Below are 20,798 nucleotides of genomic sequence, written 5' to 3'. Positions count from 1 at the left end.
ATATTTGGAAAGTTAAAGTCCCCCATAATAACTACCCTGTTACTCTCGCTCCTGTCGAGAATCATCTTTGCTATCCTTTCCTCTACATCTCTGGAACTATTCGGAGGTCTATAGACAACTCCCAACAGGGTCTCCTGTTCCTAACCTCGGCCCATACTACCTCAGTAGATGAGTCCTCAAACGTCCTTTCTGCTGCCGTAATACTTTCCTTGATTAACAATGCCACACCTCCCCCTCTTTAACCATCTTCTCTGTTCTTACAGAAACATCTAAATCCTGGAACCTGCAACAACCATTCCTGTCCCTGCTCTACCCATGTCTCCGAAATTGCCACAACATCGAGATCCCAGGTACCAACCCATGCTGCAAGCTCACACACCTTATTCCGGATGCTCCTGGCATTGAAGCACTTCAAACCAGCATCTTGCTTGCCGGTGCCCTCTTTCGAACTTTTAACCCTATCCCTGACCTCACTACTCTCAACATCCTGGACACTGGGACTACAATTTAGGTTCCCATCCCCCTGCTGAATTAGTTTAAACCCCCCCCCCCCCCCCCGAAGAGCACTAGCAAATCTCCCACCCAGGATATTGGTACCCCTCTGGTTCAGGTGAAGACCATCCTGTTTGTAGAGGTCCCACCTACCCCAGAATGAGCCCCAATTATCCAGGAAACCAAAACCCTCCCTCCTGCACCATCCCTGTAGCCACGTGTTCAACTCGAAAGCTTGTTCAACTTTTTTCTTTTTAACTAATCCTGAAGCTATCGTGTATCTGAAAAATAATTTGCACTGAAGCTCCCAGTTTTGTGCTTGGTCTGCTGGTAATATTGGTTTGTTGTTCATGGCTGCTTGAAAGTTCAGAAGAGTACAGCTTTGAATGCTGTGCAGGTTTTAAACTGTTGTTTTTAAAAGGATTTTCCTGCACTTCTCACCTTTTGCAGGCTCCCGCAGTGAGAGCAGTCTCATCGTCTTTGAGGTTTCGCTTTTTGCAGCTATTTGTTGAATCAACAATTTGGGGCCTTCCATGCAATATTAATGGTTTCAGACATTTTACAATAAATTCTAAGCTTTGGCTAAGATTTTTAAACCTTTAGGTCCTTTTTTTTCTTACAATTTTCTTGGCGGCATAGGATAAGGCATCATTTCTGAACCCGTCTGGCCATACTGATTTTTAAGAACATTAATTTATGGGATGAGGGCGTAGCTGGTTAGGCCAGCATTTATTGCCCATCCCTAGTTGCCCTTCAGAAAGTAGTGGTAAGCTGCTTTCTTGAACCGTTGCTGTCCTTGAAATGTAGGTACACCTACTGAGCTGTTAGGGACAGAGCTCCAGGATGTTGCCCCAGCAACAGTGCAGGAACAACAATATATTTCCAAGTCAGGATGGTGAGTGACTTGGAGGGGACCCTCCAGGTGGTGGGGTTCCCAGGTATTTGCTGCTCTTGTCTTTCTCGATGGTAGTGGTCATAGGTGTGGAAGGTGTTGCCTGAGGAACCTTGGCAAGCTACTGCAGTGCATCTAGTAGATGGTACAGATGGCTGCCACTTTTGTTGGTGGTGGAGGGTTTGAATGTTTGTGGAAGGGGGAGCAATCAAGTGGGCTGCTTTGTCCTGGATGGTGTTGAGCTTCTTGAGCGTTGTTGGAGCTGCACTCATCCAGGTGGCGTGAATGTAACTTGCCACTTGTCAGCCCAAGCCTGGATATTGTCCAGGTCTTATTGCATTTGGACATGGACTATTTCATTATCTGAGGAGTCACGAATGGTGCTGAAAATTGTGCAGTCATCCACAAATATCTCCATCTCTGACCTTGTGATGGGAGGGAGGTCATTGATGAAGCTGCTGAAGATGGTTGAGTCTCGGAAACTACCCTGAGCAGCTCCTGCAGTGATGACCTGGAACTGAGACGATTGATGTCCAACCACCACAAGCACCTCCCTTTGTTCCAGGTATGACTCCAACCAGCGGAGCGTTTTCCCCCTGATTCCCATTGACTCCAGTTTTGCTCGGCATCCTTGATGCCATACTCGGTCAAATGCTGCCTTGATGACAAAGACAGTCACTCTCACCTCACCTCTGGCATGCAGCTCTTTTGTCCATGTTTGAGCCAAGGCTGCAATGAGGTCAGGAGCGAAATGAGGTCAGGAGTGGTATCCAAACTGAGCATCCGTGAGCAGGTTATAGAACATAGAACATAGAACAGTACAGCACAGAACAGGCCCTTCAGCCCTCGATGTTGTGCCGAGCAATGATCACCCTACTCAAACCCACGTATCCACCCTATACCCGTAACCCAACAATCCCCCCATTAACCTTACACTACGGGCAATTTAGCATGGCCAATCCACCTAACCCGCACATCTTTGGACTGTGGGAGGAAACCGGAGCACCCGGAGGAAACCCACGCACACACGGGGAGGACGTGCAGACTCCACACAGACAGTGACCCAGCCGGGAATCGAACTTGGGACCCTGGAGCTGTGAAGCATTGATGCTAACCACCATGCTACCGTGAGGCCCCATGGTGAGGTTCTTGCTGAGTAAGTGCTGCTTGATAACACTGTTGATGACTCCTTCCATCACTTTGCTGATGATGGAGAGTAGACTAATAGGGTGGTAATTGGCTGGGTTGGATTTGTCCTGTTTCTTGTGTACAGGATATGCCTGGGCAATTTTCCACATTGCCGGGTGGATGCCAGTGTTGTAGCTGTTCTGGAACAGCTTGGCTAGCGGTGCAGCAAGTTCTGGAGCACAAATCTACAATATTATTGTCGGAATATTGTTAGGGCCTATAGCCTTTGCAGTATCCAGTGCCTTCAGCTGTTTCTTGACATAAGTGTAGTGAATCATACTGGCTGAAGACTGACTTCTGTGATGCTGGGGACCTCCAAAGGAGACCGAGATAGATCATCCACTCAGCACTTCTTATGCACATATGTGCTGGGCTCTTCCATCATTGAGAATTGGGGATACTTATGGAGCCTCCTCCTTCAGTGAGTTGTTTAATTGTCCACCACCATGCATGGCTGGATGTGGCAGGACTGCAGAGCTTAGATCTGATGTGTTTGTTGTGGAACCGCTTAGCTTTGCCTATTACTTGCTGTTTGGCAGACAAGTAGTCCTGTGTTTTAGCTTCACCAGGTTGATACCTCACTTTTGGTATGCCTGCTGCTGCTCCTGACATGCTCTCCTGCACTCTTCATTGAACCAGGTTTGATCCTCTGGCTTCGTGGTAATGGTAAAATGGGCGATTTGCTGGGCCATGAGGTTGCAGATTGTGGTTGAATGTAATTCTGCTGCTGCTGATGGCCCACAATGCCTCATGGATGCCCAGTCTTGAGTTTCTACATCTGTTCGAAGTCCATCCCAATTAGCATGGTGGTAGGATAGCGAGCAAAACTGGAGTCAATGGGAATCAGGGGGACAACGCTCCGCTCACAACACGATGGAGAGTATTCTCATTGTGAAGACAGGACTTTGTCTCCACAAGGTCTGTGCGGTGGTCACTTCTACCGATACTGTCATGGACAGATGTATGTGCAGCAAGCTGGTTTGGAAGGATAAGGTTAAGTATGTTTTTCCCTCTTGTTGGTTCCTTCACCGCCTGCTGCAGTCTCAGTCTAGCAGCTATGTCCTTTAAGACCCGGTCAGCTTGGTCTGTGGTGGTACTACTGAGTCACCTTTAGTGATAGACATTGAAGTCCCGACCCAGAGCATATTCTGGAAAGTGAAATGAAAAAATGAAAAATGAAATGAAAAATACGTGGTAATCAGCACGAGGTTTCTTTGCCCATGTTTGACTTGAAGCCATAAGACTTCATGGGGTCCAAAGTCAATGTTGAGGACTCCCAGGACAACTCTCCCCCGACTGTATACCACTGTGCCACCACCTCTGCTGGCTCTGTCCTGCTGGTGAGACAGGACATACCCAGGAATAGTGATAGTGGTGTCTGGGACATTACCTGTAAGGTATGATTCTGTGAGTGTGAGTATGTCAGGCTGCTGCTTGACTACTCTGTGAGACAACTCTCCTGGTTTTGGCACAAGCTGCCCAGATGTTACGAAGGAGGATTTTGGAAACAGGCTGCTCTGACCTTTTTTTTTTAACTGCACTGAGGGTTTTTAAGCTAGTCTTAGTTTAGAACTGAATTTTTTGCTGAGTTTTACTGGGTCTTTGTCTCTGCACTCCTGGACACTCACAATGGACCTCCATGAGATCTTATGGAATGTTCACCTGCACAATGGAGTTTTTCTCTGCTCTTTTACTTCCAATTCTGCATCGGATCTTTTTCCAGTGATCTCCCCCTGTCTTCACCTCGGATGATTTTAATCAGATCAGAAGGCTGCCCTTTAGTTTTCCAGCTTTTCAGTTTCCGTTCCTCCGTTTCAGGGGAGGGCAGTGGATGTTGTTTACATGGACTTCAGTAAAGCCTTTGACAAGGCGCCTCATGGCAGACTGGTACAAAAGGTGAAGTCACCCAGGATCAGAGGTGAGGTGTAAGATGGATACAGAACTGGCTCACTCGTAGAAGGCAAAGTGTAGCAGTAGAAGGGTGTTTTTCTGAATGGAAGGTTGTGACTCGTGGTGTTCCACAGGGATCTGTGCATGGGCCTCTGTTGCTTGTAATGTACATAAACGATTTGGAGGAAAATGTAGCCGGTCTGATTGGTAAGTTTGCGCATGACACCAAGGTTGGTGGAATGGCATATAGTGTTAAGGATTATCAGAATATACAGCAGGATATAGATAGGTTGGAGACTTGGGAAGAGAAATGGCAAATAGAGTTTAATCCAGACAAATGTGAGGTATGCATTTTGGTCAGTCGAACATGGAGGGGAAATATACCGTAAATGGTAAAACTCTTAGGAAAAGAGAAAGTCAGTAAGATCTGGGTGTGCAGGTCCACAGATCTTTGAAGGTGGCAACACAAGTGGACAAGGTAGTAAAGAAAGCAGATGGAATACTTGCCTTCATTGGATGGGGCATCGAATATAAAAACTGGCAAGTTATGCTACATTTGTATAGAACCATGGTCAGGCCATACTTGGAATATTGCGCACAATTCTAGTCGCCACTCTACCAGAAGGATGCGGAGGTTTTGGAAAGGGTGCAGAGGAGGTTTTCCAGGATGTTGTCTGGTCTGGAGGGTGTTAGCTATGTGGAGAGACTTGGACTGTTTGGGCAGCATGGTAGCACACGTGGCTAGCATTGTGGCTTCACAGTGCCAGAGTCCCAGGTTCGATTCCCTGCTAGGTCACTGTCTGTGCGGAGTCTGCACGTTCTTCGGTTCTGCATGGTTTCCTCCGGGTGCTCCGATTTCCTCCCACAGTCCAAAAATGTGCAGGTTAGGTGGATTGGCCATGCTAAACTGTCCTTTGTGTCCAAAAAGGTTAGGAGGGGTAATTGGGTTATGGGGATAGGGTGGAAGTAAGGGCTTATGTGGGTTGGTGCAGACTTGATGGGCCGAATGGCCTCCTTCGGCACCTTACGTTCTATGTTCTATGTTTTCATTAGAAAGACGGAGGTTGACGGGTGACCTGATAGAGGTCTACAAGATTATGAGGCGCATGGATAGAGTGGATGGGCAGGCACAATTTCCCAGGATGGAGGGGTCAGTCACCAGGGGGCATAGGTTTAAAGTCTGTGGAGCAAAGTTTAGGGGAGACGTTCGAGGCAGTGGTTTTGCGTAGAAGGTGGTGAGTGCTGGAATGCGTTGCCTGGTGATGTTGTGGAAGCAGATACATTAACGACGTTGAAAAGGCATCTTGAGAAACACACGGGTCGGGATTCTCCCCTACCGGGCGGGGTGGGGGTCCCGCCGTAGTGGAGTGGCACCAACCACTCCGGCGTCGGGCCTCCCCAAAAGGTGCGGAATTCTCCGCCCATGGATCGGATGGGTATCGAGGGATACGGCACAAGGAAGTGCTGAGGGTTTTGGAAAAGGTTGGTATCATGACCGGTACGGGCTTGGCGGGCCGAAGGGCCTGTTCCTGTGCTGTATTGTTCTTTGTTCTTTGTTCTCTGAGGTTCTGGGTTTTTCAATTATCTGTCGCCATGTTGTATGTTCAGCAGGTCTCACAGAAAGGTTCTGAATTAAACATTCAGGGTGGAACTTCTCCATATTTCTTTCCAAGTGTTCGGTTATAACGGAAACCTGCCATGTAGCTTTCCAAGTGCATTGCTGAGATTTTAGTCATGATCATGAGGCTCTCTGGAAAAAAAAAATCATAGTGCTGCAGTTTACTTCATCACTGGTTTACGCTGTCACACGGCTAATAGAGCCGGGTACACTAATCAGCATAGAAAATAAACCCACACCAGTCCTCAGCCACCGGCAATGGGGAACCCTCTATGCGCGATCAATAACTACTGAAACAAAGGAGTAATCTGAATTGAAGGCTTTAATCTACAAGATGTTTCCCCAGCAGCTCGAGTACAGAAAGAAGGTTGGCTGCTGGGAAACACGGGTTCTTATACCCCGCCTCATTGGGCGGAGCTACCTTACGTCCCGACCAATGAGCAGCGAGCCTTCTCCACCAATGGTAGCTCACACTCCCAGGTACCGTAGTACCTCTAGTCATACAACCACATTCACCCCTTGTTGAGAAAGGAACCGGGGGGGGGGGGGGGGGGGGGGGTGCTTTGGCGTCCAGCCATGACTGGTAGTCCTGTGCGGGTGGGACAATTTACTGGTAGTATGACTAGTGATATGGGACTATGCCTCTCCAAGGGCGGCTGCCCACAGGCCCGTGACTATGTACAGAGTTGTGTTATCAACATGGCAACTATTTAAAGAGGCAGAGAAAAAAAAAGTCCATTAAGAGTTCATATCAACTCGATCAGACGATCGGGGGCCTTGGACGTCCTCTGCGACTGACGGAGCTTCGACGAGGATGTTGGAGATGCGGGCACCCATGACTCCGGGAGCGATGATCTGGTCCTTGTGGAGGTTTCAACACCCCTAGACGGAGCTGGTGAGGGCCGGGCCGTGGGGGGGGAGGGGGGGGAGGTGTCTAGTCCTCCAGTCGGCGCAGGTGAGGGGGTTGGCGGGCCAGGGAGGGGAGCACCTGCAGGGAGCAGTTGCGGTTGGGGGGGTCCCGTCATAGCCTATGGGGTGGGTAGTGCTGGTGACGAGGGTGATGGCGGGAATCCGGCGGGCGCCAGTTCCCATAGAGAGACCGTGTCTTGCCGGCCATCGGGGTACTCCACATACGCATATTACGGGTTAGCGTGGAGCAGCTCCCCAGCAGCTCGAGTACAGAAAGAAGGTTGGCTGCTGAGAAACACGGCTTCTTATACCCCGCCTCATTGGGCAGAGCTACCTTACGTCCCGACCAATGAAATGCAAACACTTGGGCCAATGAGCTGCGAGCCTTCTCCACCAATGGTAGCTCACACTCCCAGGTACCGTAGTACCTCTAGTCATACTACCACACCCTCCCTCTCCCCCCTCCCAACAAACATCAGGAGCTGCCCCCCTCCCCCAACAGCAGCGCCTATATTTTCTCAGGAAACTAAGGAAATTCGACATGTCCACATTGACTCTTACCAACTTTTACAGATGCAACATAGAAAGCGTCCTATCTAGCTGCATCACAGCCTGGCATGGCAGCTGCTCGGCCCAAGACCGCAAGAAACTGCAGAGAGTCGTGAACACAGTCCAGTCCATGACATAAACCTGCCTCCTATCCATTGACACCTTCTACACCTCCCGCAGCCTGGGGAAAGCGGGCAGCAAAATCAAAAACTCAACCCAACTGACTTATTCACTCTTCCAACTTCTTCCATCAGACAGAAGATACAAAAGTCTGAGAACACGCACCAACAGATTCAAAAAAGCTTCTTCCCCACTGTTACCAGACTCCTGAATGACCCTCTTATGGACTGACCTGGTCTCTTCACACATCTTCTCTACTGAGTAGCACTACACTCCTGTATGCTTCACCTGATGCCTGTTTCTGTGTATTTACATTGTGTATTTTATGTTTGCCCTATATTTTTTTCCATGCACGGAATTATCTGTCTGAGCTAAATGTAGAACAATACTTTGCACTGTACCTCGGTACATGTGACAATAAACAAATACAATGCAATCAATCCCGACCTGCCCCCCGCCCCCACTGCCAACACCAGCATCAGGACTCCCACCCCCACCATCAGCATCAGGGCCTTTAGCCCCTGCCAATCCACCCCCAACCCCCCACCCCGCACACCCCAACCACCACCATCAGCATTGGGGTTTCAAAACTGACTTGTCCCCCCCCCTCCTCCCCAATCATTAGCATTGTAGATCTCACCGCCCATTCCCCGCACCACCCCACCCCACCCACCATCAGCATCGAGGTTCTTGCCCCTCCCCGAACCACAATCATCAGCATTATGGCTGTCACACACAGCGCCCCCCCCCCCCCCCCCCCCCCCCACCTCCTATCGCCATAAGCATCAGCATCGGGAATCTCACCTTCCCCACCACAAGCATCGTCCCCAAAAAACATAACGGGAACCCAGCTATCAATGGCCTGCCCAGTGCCAACCTGTACCAGGGACTGTGCCAGGGGGCAGTGCCAGGGAACTTCCTGGGCATGTCCCCCTACGTCCAGAGGCTGTCCTTACTTTGGAGCCCCCATGGGATCCTCTTGACTGATATATGTCTTTCCAAACCTGTTGTAAACCTCACCCGATGCAGCGTCACATTGGTGAGGTTTGAATATTCAGTGAGTGGGGATCATGTAACGGAGTGGGGGGGGGGGGGGGGCTCATTAATTAGACTGCAATGTATGTTAATCTATTAAAATGAGGTTCTTGCCTATTGTGGGCATGAACCATGTTACATCACCAGCGAGGGGTGCGGGAAATCGGAAAATGAGATCCCATTGCCGAGAATCTCGTTTCCTGATTCTCGTGAGATTTTGTGCCCGTATCACCGTTCATCACTGATGGCAGATGCAGGTGTGAAAATCACCCCGTAAATCTTTATTGGTAATACATACCTTTGTCCATATATACAGGATATAGCCACCTTTGAGCTAACTCCATGCTTTCTTCTACTCCGATCTCTGTCTAGTTTGCAGCACTCTCTAGACTCAGGTCATGTTCTCTTTACATCACACTGTGGATGGTACTGCTTCCCAGTTCCACATTAACCCTTACTATACCAGATACCTTTATTCTACTAAGTACCTGCTTTTCAGGCATTAACCAGCTTACTCAGTTGTCAATTTGGCAAGTAAACGGGAAAGCCCATATTTCTAACTGGAAGTTTATCTCCATGTTGGATTAGATACATGCACTGGCGACATACCAGCAGAAGATTTTTGGATTCCTTTTTATGTTAGCTACCACTCTATTCTCATATTTTTCATTGCTGGTCTTATTTTCCTCTTCACTCCCCCACTCAAACTTATTGTATTTGACCCAATTCTAGCTTGATATATGCATCATACATGGATTACGTACCCTTTGCTATCTCCATCCCATCAGCACACTGACCCTTCGTTAGAATTTATCCAGCATGCACCTCAGAGTTCTGTGACAGTTTTTGCTGCCACTCTTTGGTTGAATTTTGACCCTAGCTAGATCCCTGCTCATCCTATTGAATTTAACCCTCTTCCAGTTTACAAGTTTTATTTCAGAGTGAAACCCCAAAGCATGTTTTCACTCAGCGGGTAGTGGAAGTGTTGCATTCTCTCCCCAAAAAAGGTTGTGGATATTTGGTCAATTGAAATGTTTAATGCACCGGCCGATAGCGTTTTATTGGTTAATGATTTCAAGGGATGAGGAGCAAAGGTGACTAAACAAAGTTGTGGTATAGATCAGCCATGGTAATAGAATGGCTTGTGGGCTGAATGGCCTGCCCCTGTTTCTACATTTCTATGTGCCAAATACAGCAAATCGATAATCAGTTACTATTGGTCTAGCTCTGAAATGCATTGAAAAGAAAAGAATATGGAGAGAAAAAGATTTCCTTTAAAGGTTTTGTTATGTAATTAAATTAGTACCTATAAAAACCCAGGTGGTTACTTTTTTTTCTCCAATTTTATTGATTTGGAATAATTTTTATTGACATGGAATTGTATGTTTCTTCATACAACCCTGGATCTAGAAATAGCTTTGATGAAAAATATAAAATAATAATAAAACAAAATGTTTTCCATGCTTGTGAAAGATTTGCTCTCAACCTTACAGCTCTTTTTTTCTTTTTTTGTCTCTTTTAGTGATATATATTCGCCAGATTAACCATTACAAATGCACTGCTCCTACTTGTCCTTTCAAATTGAAATGAAAATTATCACTGGTTTTATAGCCACCAGCGCTTATGACAGCCATAAATAGACAGCATTATTGAGCCTTTTTCAAATTTTAAATTGTGCATTTACCTTATTTATCATTATGAAAATAATTGCCTGTAATAAATCTGTGTCGTGTGTGTTCATTCGTTATTCTGTGTGTCAATCACTGCCTGTCTGCATCTCATGATACACATGAGTGGATATTATGATATCTCCCCCTTTTAAAATAAATTTTGGAATGTGGCGGTATATACATGTCTGACTATTTACAAGTGGTGAGTTAATGAACATATGTACATGGGAAGGTGTCTATTGTGCAGATACAGAGCAAACTGAACAAAATTTACAAGATTTAAGTCTATAGATTCAGTCTTTGTGGTGGGCGACGAATTCTCGTCAATCGTCGCAGAGGTGGAAGGGGGGACGCCGGCACCTGGACAGGCGGGATGGCTGCCATCTTGGTGGCCTTGTGGACATGTGGGATCACTGCCAGATCAGTGGCCTCGTGGTGCAAAACGTCCGGAGGAGGCATGGTGACGTGCGGAGAAGTGCGGTCGGGTGATGGGCAGGGTACTTTACGCAGCCCCCTCCTGTTGCGCCGTAAAATGGAGCCATCAGCCATTTGGACAACGAAAGACCTGGGAGCAGACTGTCTGACGACAACAGCTGGGGCTGACCAACTCCCTCAGGCAGCTGAATGCGAACAACATTGTCTGGAGCCAGCGCAGGCAGATCCGTGGCATGAGCATCATACGTGATCTTTTGCTGGTCCCTGGATCGCTGCACCTTCTGCAGCACCGTGAGGTGGTCAAGGTCTGCAACATGGATGGCTGGAACAGTCGTACTCAGGTTGCGGTTCATGAGCAACTGCGCCGGAGACAAACCAGTCAACAGAGGGGTTGCACGGTATGCCAATAGCGTCAGGTTGAAATCCCAGGCTGAGTCTGAAGCCTTGGAAAGCAGCCGCTTGACAATGTGGACCCCTTTCTCGGCCTTCCCATTTGATTGCGGGTAATGGGGTCTGGATGTGATATGAAAGTGGGACCACTCTTGGCTGTAGAAACATGGACCGTTGTCACTCATTACTGTGAGTGGTATCCCGTGCCTGGCAAACGTCTCTTTGCAGGCTTTGATGACGGACTTCAATGTGAGGTCCGACAGTTTCACCACTTCCGGGTAGCTGGAGAAGTAGTCGACCAGGAGCACATAATCACGCCCATTGGCGCGAAAGAGGTCTATCCCATCTTGGACCATGGAGAGGTCACGATCTTGTGCTGTTGCAGCGTTTCCTTGGGCTGAGCTGGTTGAAACTTCTGGCATGTTGTGCAGTTGAGGACTGTGTTGGCAATGTCCTGGATGATGCCAGGCCAGTAAACTGCCTGCCGAGCTCTGCGTCGACATTTCTCGACCCCCAGGTGACCCTCATGGATCTGTCTGAGCACCATGTTTTGCATGTTTTGGGGAATGACGATTCTATCTAGTTTAAGAAGGATCCCCTCAACAACCATCAGCTCGTCCTCAACGTTGATGAACTGGGGGCACTGCCCCTTTTGCCAGCCATGGGGGAGGTGCTTCATCACACGCTGCAGTAGGGCATCTTTGGCAGTTTCTTCGCGTATTTGTATAAATCGTTCATCAGTGGCTGTGAGGTTGCTGACACACAGCTGCACCTGTGCTTCAATGTGGCGAATGAAGTCGCCCTGTTCACACGGTGTGATGACGGATCGGGATAGGGCATCCGCGATGATCAGCTCCTTACCCGGTGTGTAGACGAGTTTGAAGTCATAGTGGCGGAGATGAAGAAGAATTCGCTGCAGTCGAGGTGCCATGTCATTTAAATCCTTTTGGATTATGTGGACTAAAGGCCTGTGGTCTGTTTCCAACGTGAACTTTGGCAGGCCGTATACGTAGTCATGAAATGACTATCCTTTTTAATCTGGGCATACCGTTGTTCGATCGGAGTCATGGCCCTGGAGGCGTATGCCACTGGAGCCCAGGACGAGGAGTCGTCTCGCTGGAGGAGCACTTCCCCAATGCTGTCCTGACTTGTGTCTGTGGATATCTTGGTATCCTTGGTTGGGTCAAAGAATGCCAGTACTGGGGCTGTGGTGAGCTTCGCCTTCAGCTCAAGCTACTCCGCTTGATGTGTGGGAAGCCACTGGAACACTGTCGACTTTTTAACGAGATGCCAGAGGGCTGTAGTGTGTGATGCCATGTTGAGAATGAATTTCCCGAGAAAATTCACCATCCCGAGGAAACGGAGGACCGCCTTTTTGTCCTCTGGAGTCTTCATGGCATTGATTGCCAGCACCTTGTCAACGTCAGGTTGCACACCCTCCTGTGAAATGTGGTCACCCAGAAACTTGATAGCGGACCTACCAAATGAGCATTTGGCCCTGTTGAGCTGGAGGCCGTTTTCATGTATCCTCTGGAAAACTTGTTTGAGGCGAGCGATGTGATCCTCGGGCGTCGTGGACCAGATGATCACGTCGTCCACATAGACTAGCACCCCCTCGATGCCCTCCATCATTTGCTCCATTATGCGATGAAGTACTTCGGAAGCCGATATGATACCAAAAGACATGCGGTTGTAGCAATACCTGCCGAACGGAGTGTTAAATGTGCACAGCTTCTGACTGGTCTCGTCCAGCTGTATCTGCCAGAACCCACGGGAGGCGTCCAGCTTGGTAAAGAATTTGGCATGAGCCATATCACAGGTTAACTCGTCACGCTTTGGGATCGCGCATGACATTGCGATTCAGGTCTTTGGGATCAATGCAAATGAGGAGTTCACCAGAGGGATTGTTGACTTAGACCATGGAGCTGACCCAGTCTGTTGGTTCCATGACCTTTGAGATGATACCCTGGTCTTGGAGCTCTCGTAGCTGAGTTTTCACCCGGCGCGGTGCATGGATGACAGGGATGGCATTCGGTTTGAGCAATATCTTGTAACGATATGGGAGCGTGCCCCCATTCCATCAAACACGTTGTGGTATTGTGTGAGAATGTCGTCTATCTCAGCCTGGAGATTTACATTGGGCGAGGCAGTCGTCGGTGTCGAGGACATGGCATGGACGCGCTGGACCAGATTTAGGAGTTTGCATGCGCGAGCACCGAGCAGGAATGCCTTGTCAGGCCGGACGATCTCGAATCGTAACGTCACTTTGATTGCCTTGTGAGATACACCAAGCTGACACAATCCCCTGGCAGCTATGACATTGCCATTGCAGTCAAGGAGCTAGAAGGCTGGTGGAAGAATGCTAGGTTGGTCTCGGTTTCTGTCGAGGTCCGACTGTGATATGAGATTTGCAGATGCGCCAGTGTCCAATTTAAATCGGATGCGAGACTGGTTAACCGTGACGACAGCACACCACTCATTGTCAGGATCCACAGTGAGGATTGAAAGGCGATTTGCAGGCACGGTGGAGGCCAGCTCGCGTGTGGTGATTATGCCCACCGGATATGGAGACTCGAGGTAGTCAGCATCGGGGTCCGTTGGGCTGTCGGGATCCGAATCCTGCATGCCTTGTTGTACACAGCGGCCACGTCTGCTCTGCAGCTGGGATCGCTGTCTGTTGGTTGGTGGAGCGGACCTGCATAAGGCCGCGTCATGCCCAGGCTTTCCACACTGTAGATATCGCCTTCCTTTGGCTGGACATTACCGCTTTAAATGGACGGAGCCACAATTTGGACACATCATGACGCTGACGTCAGCGCATTCCGTGCGCCATCGCGGAGCTGGTTTAGCTCACTCGGCTAAATCGCTGGCTTTTAAAGCAGACCAAGCAGGCCAGCAGCACGATTCGATTCCCGTATCAGCCTCCCCGGACAAGCGCCGGAATGTGGCGACTAGGGGCTTTTCACAGTAACTTCGTAGAAGCCTACTTGTGACAATAAGCGATTTTCATTTCATTTTCATGCACAGTGCGGTCGGCTAGCTCTCTATCACATGGTGATGATGTTTATTGGCCTGTGCACTGCGACTATCTCCCTGGCCGTGTTCTGTGAGAGAGGGAGAGCCTTAATGCCCTGTGGGCTTTATAGTGGTGGTGTCCTGTCTGGTGATTGGTTGTTCTGTGTTGTGTGTGTTCATTGGTTATCCTGTGTCAATCACTGCCTGTCTGCATCTCATGATATACATGAAATACATGAATGGATATTTTGACATTGCTTATCTGTGTTTTACTTATTAAAAGCTTGCAAAATTTTTCAAATAATGTTAATTTATATCAGGAATTTTTACAGACTTTTATTTAGTTCGACAAACTTGTGTACTATAGTACCATATAAAAATGTGATGTTCATTATAATGAAACAATTTCCACTAAAATGCTGATTGTACTCAACAGGATTTTGGAGATGATGGTTCACTGTACATAACCAAGGTTACAACAACTCACGTGGGAAACTATAGTTGTCATGCAGATGGCTATGAAAAGCTCTGTCAGACTCATATCCTGCAAGTGAATGGTAAATATACCCTATCATTATCGTTACTAACAATTATTTCATATCCCACAGTATTATTCATAATTTTCTTTGTGAGGTGCTCCTTTCTTCTCAACTCTCTGGGTGCAATCCACTGGCCAAACCGGGGTTTGACGCAGATGTTAAATTCCAGGAGAGGACTCTTCCAGAATTCACCTGGCTTGCCTCACCTCGTGAGACATTGCAATCTGGATCTTACCCATTGAGGGCGGGATCCAATTTGATTGGCAAATCTGCATATTACAGTGTGCACCTCGTCTTACTCTAATATGCAGTCAACTGGTCTCCCAAGTTGTTGAGATCTAATCCCTTTGCCTTGGAGACCTTCAAACCCAAAAACAGGGACCAAGTTTGGGGGAGTATTCAGGGGATTGGAGACCCCCAGGCGGTTGGCCTCTGGGCAACCTTGCAGTGTTGGTGTCACCTTGGCACTGGCACCTTGACACTGCCAGCCTGGCACCCTGGTAGTGCTGTCATGGCACTGCCAGAGTGCCCAGATGGCACTGTTAAGCTGGCAGTGCCATGGTGGTGTTTTGCCCATGCTGGGGTACTCTGCCTGTGTGAGGTGGGGCGATGGGAGGCTTAAGGACCTTCTTGTAGGTGAGTTGCGACATTGGGGGGTCATAGTGTTGTGGGGTTGAGAAATCGGGGTGCTATTTTTAATATTCCGCTCACCGGAACTCTTCAGGAAACGCGACTGGGTACAGCCTCTTTACCAGGCCACCAAAAAGAACCGTTGGATTGGTTACAATCGCTGGGAGCGACCGCTCTAATCCCATCCAAATGGACTCTGTTTTTGTTGGTTAGATCGTGCACTCTGTTTCTGTTTGCACTTCTTGGTCTTGCTCCACACAAGTAGTAGTTTACCCAGAGACATTGAGGCCTGAGAATGCAACTGCCAACAAAAGGTGTGCAACAAGGCTGGGGACAGTTTTAACTGTGGAGTATTAAAAATATCATCATTGTTATATGTCACAATTTTATTTTGATGGAATGTGATTGGTCAGAAATGGGGTGCAATTTCCAACTGCTGGATACCCAATTCTCATCAGAGAAACAGATTTAAAATTTCAAGGGGCTCCTCGGTGTTACGTCCTGTGTTATGGCCGTGGTAAAGATGCACACAGAACATCTAGTTCGTTAACGAGTAAGATAGTTTTACTAACAAGATGAACATATGGAAAGATAACTAGCTAACTAACTATGATACAAACGGTAACAAAATAAATGAATTCAGTGAATTCTCCTGGAACTACTTCTAGCACGGCTGTTTCTAGTCTGACTTACTACCAACTCTCGAGTCACATAGTGGATCTCTCTCGCCACCTGCTGGTTGGAGGTCATATCGATACTTACATTACTGTGCACATGCATATCACTACACTCGACATTCTTTTTGTGTCTAATGCTTGCCTGATGCAATTTTTTAGTTAGATTTGGAAATGAGTTCACAGTCTGGCTGCTTTTTTGTAGCTGGAGGTTGCTTAAGTATGCAAACCTACATTGGTTGTCGGCCCTATTACAAATTTCAATTTCACACTTTGACCATTTGTACTGGGCACTGAGCAGAGTAATCAGTGGTACTTTAAGAGCCCACGAGAACCTATACATACATTTATTAGTTATTAGTCCACAAAAGGTTCCTGACTAAAATGAGGCCCCACCCAGATAGTACACAGGACTGAGGCAGGTGCCAGCCAGCTCAACATAGAATTTGACAAATTTTCCTCTCTCCCACAACTGGCATACATCAGCGGTTGACATGTCACTGCTCCCTGGTTCAGATGAGTGGAGGCTTCAGAAGGGTTTCACAGCCACTCCGCTGAGTCCATTTCCATCAAGGTCAGAAGCCGAAGATCACCCCCATGGTTTAAGACCTGAATCATTGAAGTGATGATGCTCTTTTGAACATGATTGGCTGAAGCTCTGGGATGTGGCTGGTATAGAATCATATATTTCTACATTCTTGGACACAAAAATAATCTTTTCTCACTTTTCTGAATTAAAATCTACTGGCAAGTAATGATGATTGCCCAATATAGTGCTTTGTTAATATTTCTGAAATAATGAAAATGTAATTTCCATAATTCTTTCACTAAAATGGAATGTGAATAATTTAGTGAATGGAATCTTCAAGTAAAAATTTTTTTGTAGACTGCATTGAAACTGAAATCTAGTGATCTTAAAAGTAATATGAAAGTTCCAGTTCTTCAAACAATTCTGATTCCGATTCTGTCAGGGAAACGTTCAATGTCAATGAATCTTTGAATTGCAATACCAGTTTTATTCTTGCAGCATATGCATTTCAGTATTTTCGACATTTTCCTTTGAACAAAACTTCTAATCCATGAATTAGAACATGGAACATACAGTGCAAAAGGAGGCCATTCAGCCCATCGAGTCTGCACCGACCCACTTAAGCCCTCACTTCCACCCCATCCCCATAACCCAATAGCCCCTTCTAACCTTTTTGGACACTCAGGGCAATTTAGCGTGGCCAATCCACCTAACCTGCACGTCTTTGGACTGTGGGAGGAAACCGGAGCACCCGGAGGAAACCCACGCACACACGGGAAGAACGTGCAGACTCCACACAGACAGTGATCCAAGCCGGGAATCGAACCTGGGACCCTGGAGCTGTGAAGCCACCGTGCTTGTTATGGATTGTCTCATTCAGTCATTGATATTCAAAAATATTCAGTTGTACTTCATTTTTCAATCAAAATTATGTATTTTTTATTCTCTCATGGGATGGGAGCATAGTTGGAACTATTTATTGTCCATCACTAATTACCGTTGGGATGGTGGTGGTTAACCATCTTCTTGAATCACTGCAGTCCATGTAGTTTAGGTAACTCACAGGGCTGTACCAGAATTTTAATTTATAGAATAGTGAAGGAATAGTGGTATAGTTTCACAACTGGATAGTGTGTTGCTTGAAGGGGAACTTGAAGGTGTTGGTGTACCCATATATTGGCCTTTGTTGTTCTATGTGGTAGAAGTGACGAGGTTGGAAAATATTGATGGAGGTTTAGCGAGTTGTTGCAGTTTATATATGTTACACACTGCTGCGTGGTAGTGGAAGGACTCGATGTTTAAGGTAATGGAAAGTGTAATCATAGAATTTACAGTGGAGAAAGAGAGTATTCGGCCCATCGAATCTGCACCGGCCCTTGTAAAGAGCACCCAAGCCTAAGCTCACACCTCCACCGTAACCCCACCTAACTGTTTTATTTTGGACACTCAGAGGCAATTTAGCATGCTCAATCCACCTAACCTGCACGACTTTGGACTGTGGGAGGAAACCGGAGCACCCGGAGAAAACCCACGCAGACACGGGGAGAAAGTACAAACACTGCACAGGCAGTCACCCGAGGCCGGAATTGAACCTGGGTCACTGGAGCTGTGAGGCAGCAGTGCTAATCACTGTGCCACCGTGCCGTCCTCTTAAATTTTTAAAACTCGGAGGCATGGATTTCACCCAGCAGATTTTTTTTGGTAAACTTAGCGTACCCAATTATTTTTTTCCAGTTAAGGGCCACCCTTGCGTCACAAGGAGCTGCTTTGTCCTGCATGGTGTTAAGCTTCTTGACTTTTGTTGGAGCTGCACTCATCCAAGCAAGTGGTGTATTCCAGCACATACTTGAGTTGTGTCTTGTGGACAGGCTTTGAGGAGTCAAAGATAAGTTAGTTGCCAGAGACATTTCCCAGCCTTTGGCCTGCTCTAGTAACCACTGCATTTATATGGTTGGTCCAGTTAAATTTCTGGTCAATGGTAATCTCAAGGATGTTGTTCGTCGATCAACATTCCATCATTGAACATCTTTTTCTCCAATCACAAAATTCTAAATAGCTGTGGCAAAATAATGAACACAGCTTCTGAGCTACAAAGCAACAAAATTAGCTAGAAATCAATATAATTTTTTTTGCTGCAGTTAGACTTAGCCAACAGACAAGATAAATGCATGTTAATGTGATTGATGAGAAGAATGCAATCATCATTATATTGAAAGGCAATTGTACTGCAATTTATAGTAGTGGAAAATAGAAAAAATACTTCCAATATAAATGTCAAGTTAAATTGTAGCTTAAGTTATCAATAAAGTTTCACTGTTTGGCTCTATTATTAGAATGGATCCCTGGTGTAAAACAATAATTTAAGTAATGATCTCCAGCAACATGCCATCAAAATGATTGCATTCCCATAAACTAAACATCAGGGGTGGGATTCTCCCATAATCGGCACGTCGCTGGCACCGGGCCTCCCCAAACGGCGTAAAGTCTCCGTCCCGGAATGGGCTAGTAGCGGCGTGATGCCATTCGCGACGGCCTCAACCGCCGCGGACGCGCCGCATCATTGACGCCATGCGGCATCACAGAACACAAAGACGCCGTCTCACCCCGAAGAGCCGTCAAGATGGCCACCCGCCACGCAGCTCTGGGAGCGCGACACAAGACGCTTCTGGACGCAGTAGAGCAGAGGAGGGATGCCCTGTACCCCGGACATGGCCGCACGGTCGGCCCACGCCTCAGCCGGCGCCTGTGGAGGGAGGTGGCAGAGGTCGTCAGTGCTGTGGCTGTAACACCAAGGACAGGCATCCAGTGCCACAAGAAGGTGAATGGCCCTTGTAAGGGCAGCCTAACCCTAACCCTACACCCCCAGGTGCAACTAACCCAACTCTAACCCTAACCCTAGCCCTAACCCTAGCCCCAATTCTAACCCTAGTCCTAGCCCTAACCCTAACCCTAACCGACCCACCATGTGCGGCACATCCCCAGGTGCAACTAACCCCAACCCTAACCCAAACCCTAATCCTAACCCTAATGTGCTGCGCACCTCTGCCAATATACGCACAACCGCTGACCTGCATGTATATCATTGCCTGACACTGTTGCCCTTTATACCTGCCACCCACCCGCCCGTCCCCAAAGGAGAAGTGCGCACACAACAGCAGGGAGCGTAAGAGGACCCGAGGGGGCCCGGCTGATGTGCGACCACTCACCGTTCATGAGGAGAGGTCCCTCGAACTGGCGGGCGGACCAGAGGACTGGGAGGATGCGGGTGCAGAGATCGGGGGCGCACCACCAAGTGAGACCCCCCACAGCCCGTCCCCCTTCCTCCATATACCCCCTCCACATATCCCCCCTCCCCATATCCCCCATATCCTCCCTCCCTCATACCCCCCATATCCCCCATATCCTCCCTCCCCATATCCCCCATATCTTCCCTCCCCCATACCCCCATATCCTCCCTCCCCCTTACCCCCAATATCCTCCCTCCCCCATACCCCCAATATCCTCCGTCCCCATACCCCCATATCCTCCGTCCTCCATATCCCCCCTCCCCCAAATCCCCCTCCCCCATATCCCCACAGGCCCCCGTCGCAGCCAAGTCAGGACACCCCTACCCAGGACACCCCGACCCCCCCAGGACATCCCCCACCCCCAGGACACCCCTTCCCAGGACACTGACACACAGGACACTGACACAGGGGACGGGGGGACAGGAACCGCCACCCCAGTGGACCATGGACTCTAGGTTGGACGATGAGCACGACATAACGCCACTGCTATCTCCAACACCTTCCACCATCGCAGAGACACTCAGCTCTGTTGGACATTTTAGTGATGAGGCTTCTGGTACACCCACTGGTGCGCACAGCACAGCTGTCCCGGTACAGCAGGTGGAGGTAGGAGCAGCCGTGGGGCTGGGCGGTCGGAGGGCATCGCGGCGCAAGCAACCATCTGCCGCCCAGACAGGTCCTGGGTTCCTGGGGTTACCGCACCAAACCACAGACTCGATGCAGTCACGGAACCAGGGATGATCAAAGGAGGTGATGGCTGGCTTGTAGCGGCTGAAGACGCAGGTGGAGGAGTCCACCCCCCGTCCAGGAGCAGGGAGTGGTGCCGGTCATGCATGCCACCCAGGCCGAAACCGCGATGGAGGAAATGGTGCGACGGTGTCAGACATGGGGAGCAGTATGCAAGGCCTGGGGCTTTCCGTGTCTGTGGCCCAGGAC

The 20,798-nt window shown here is 48.4% G+C and overlaps 1 protein-coding gene across 1 annotated transcript in view; it reads left to right on the top strand.

The window, feature by feature from the left end:
* LOC119963175 (follistatin-related protein 5-like) overlaps positions 1 to 20,798 on the top strand; it is an 877,034-nt gene that overhangs the window by 629,315 nt on the left and 226,921 nt on the right. The window contains 1 exon segment of the mRNA XM_038791890.1: positions 14,640 to 14,760. Within this exon segment, the coding sequence (XP_038647818.1) occupies positions 14,640 to 14,760 (121 nt within the window).

This window comes from Scyliorhinus canicula, chromosome 3, assembly GCF_902713615.1.
Source record: "Scyliorhinus canicula chromosome 3, sScyCan1.1, whole genome shotgun sequence".
Classification (NCBI taxonomy): Eukaryota; Metazoa; Chordata; class Chondrichthyes; order Carcharhiniformes; family Scyliorhinidae; genus Scyliorhinus; species Scyliorhinus canicula.
The sequence above is the reverse complement of the archived record's forward strand: the minus strand, read 5'-3'. Positions and strand labels throughout refer to the sequence as shown.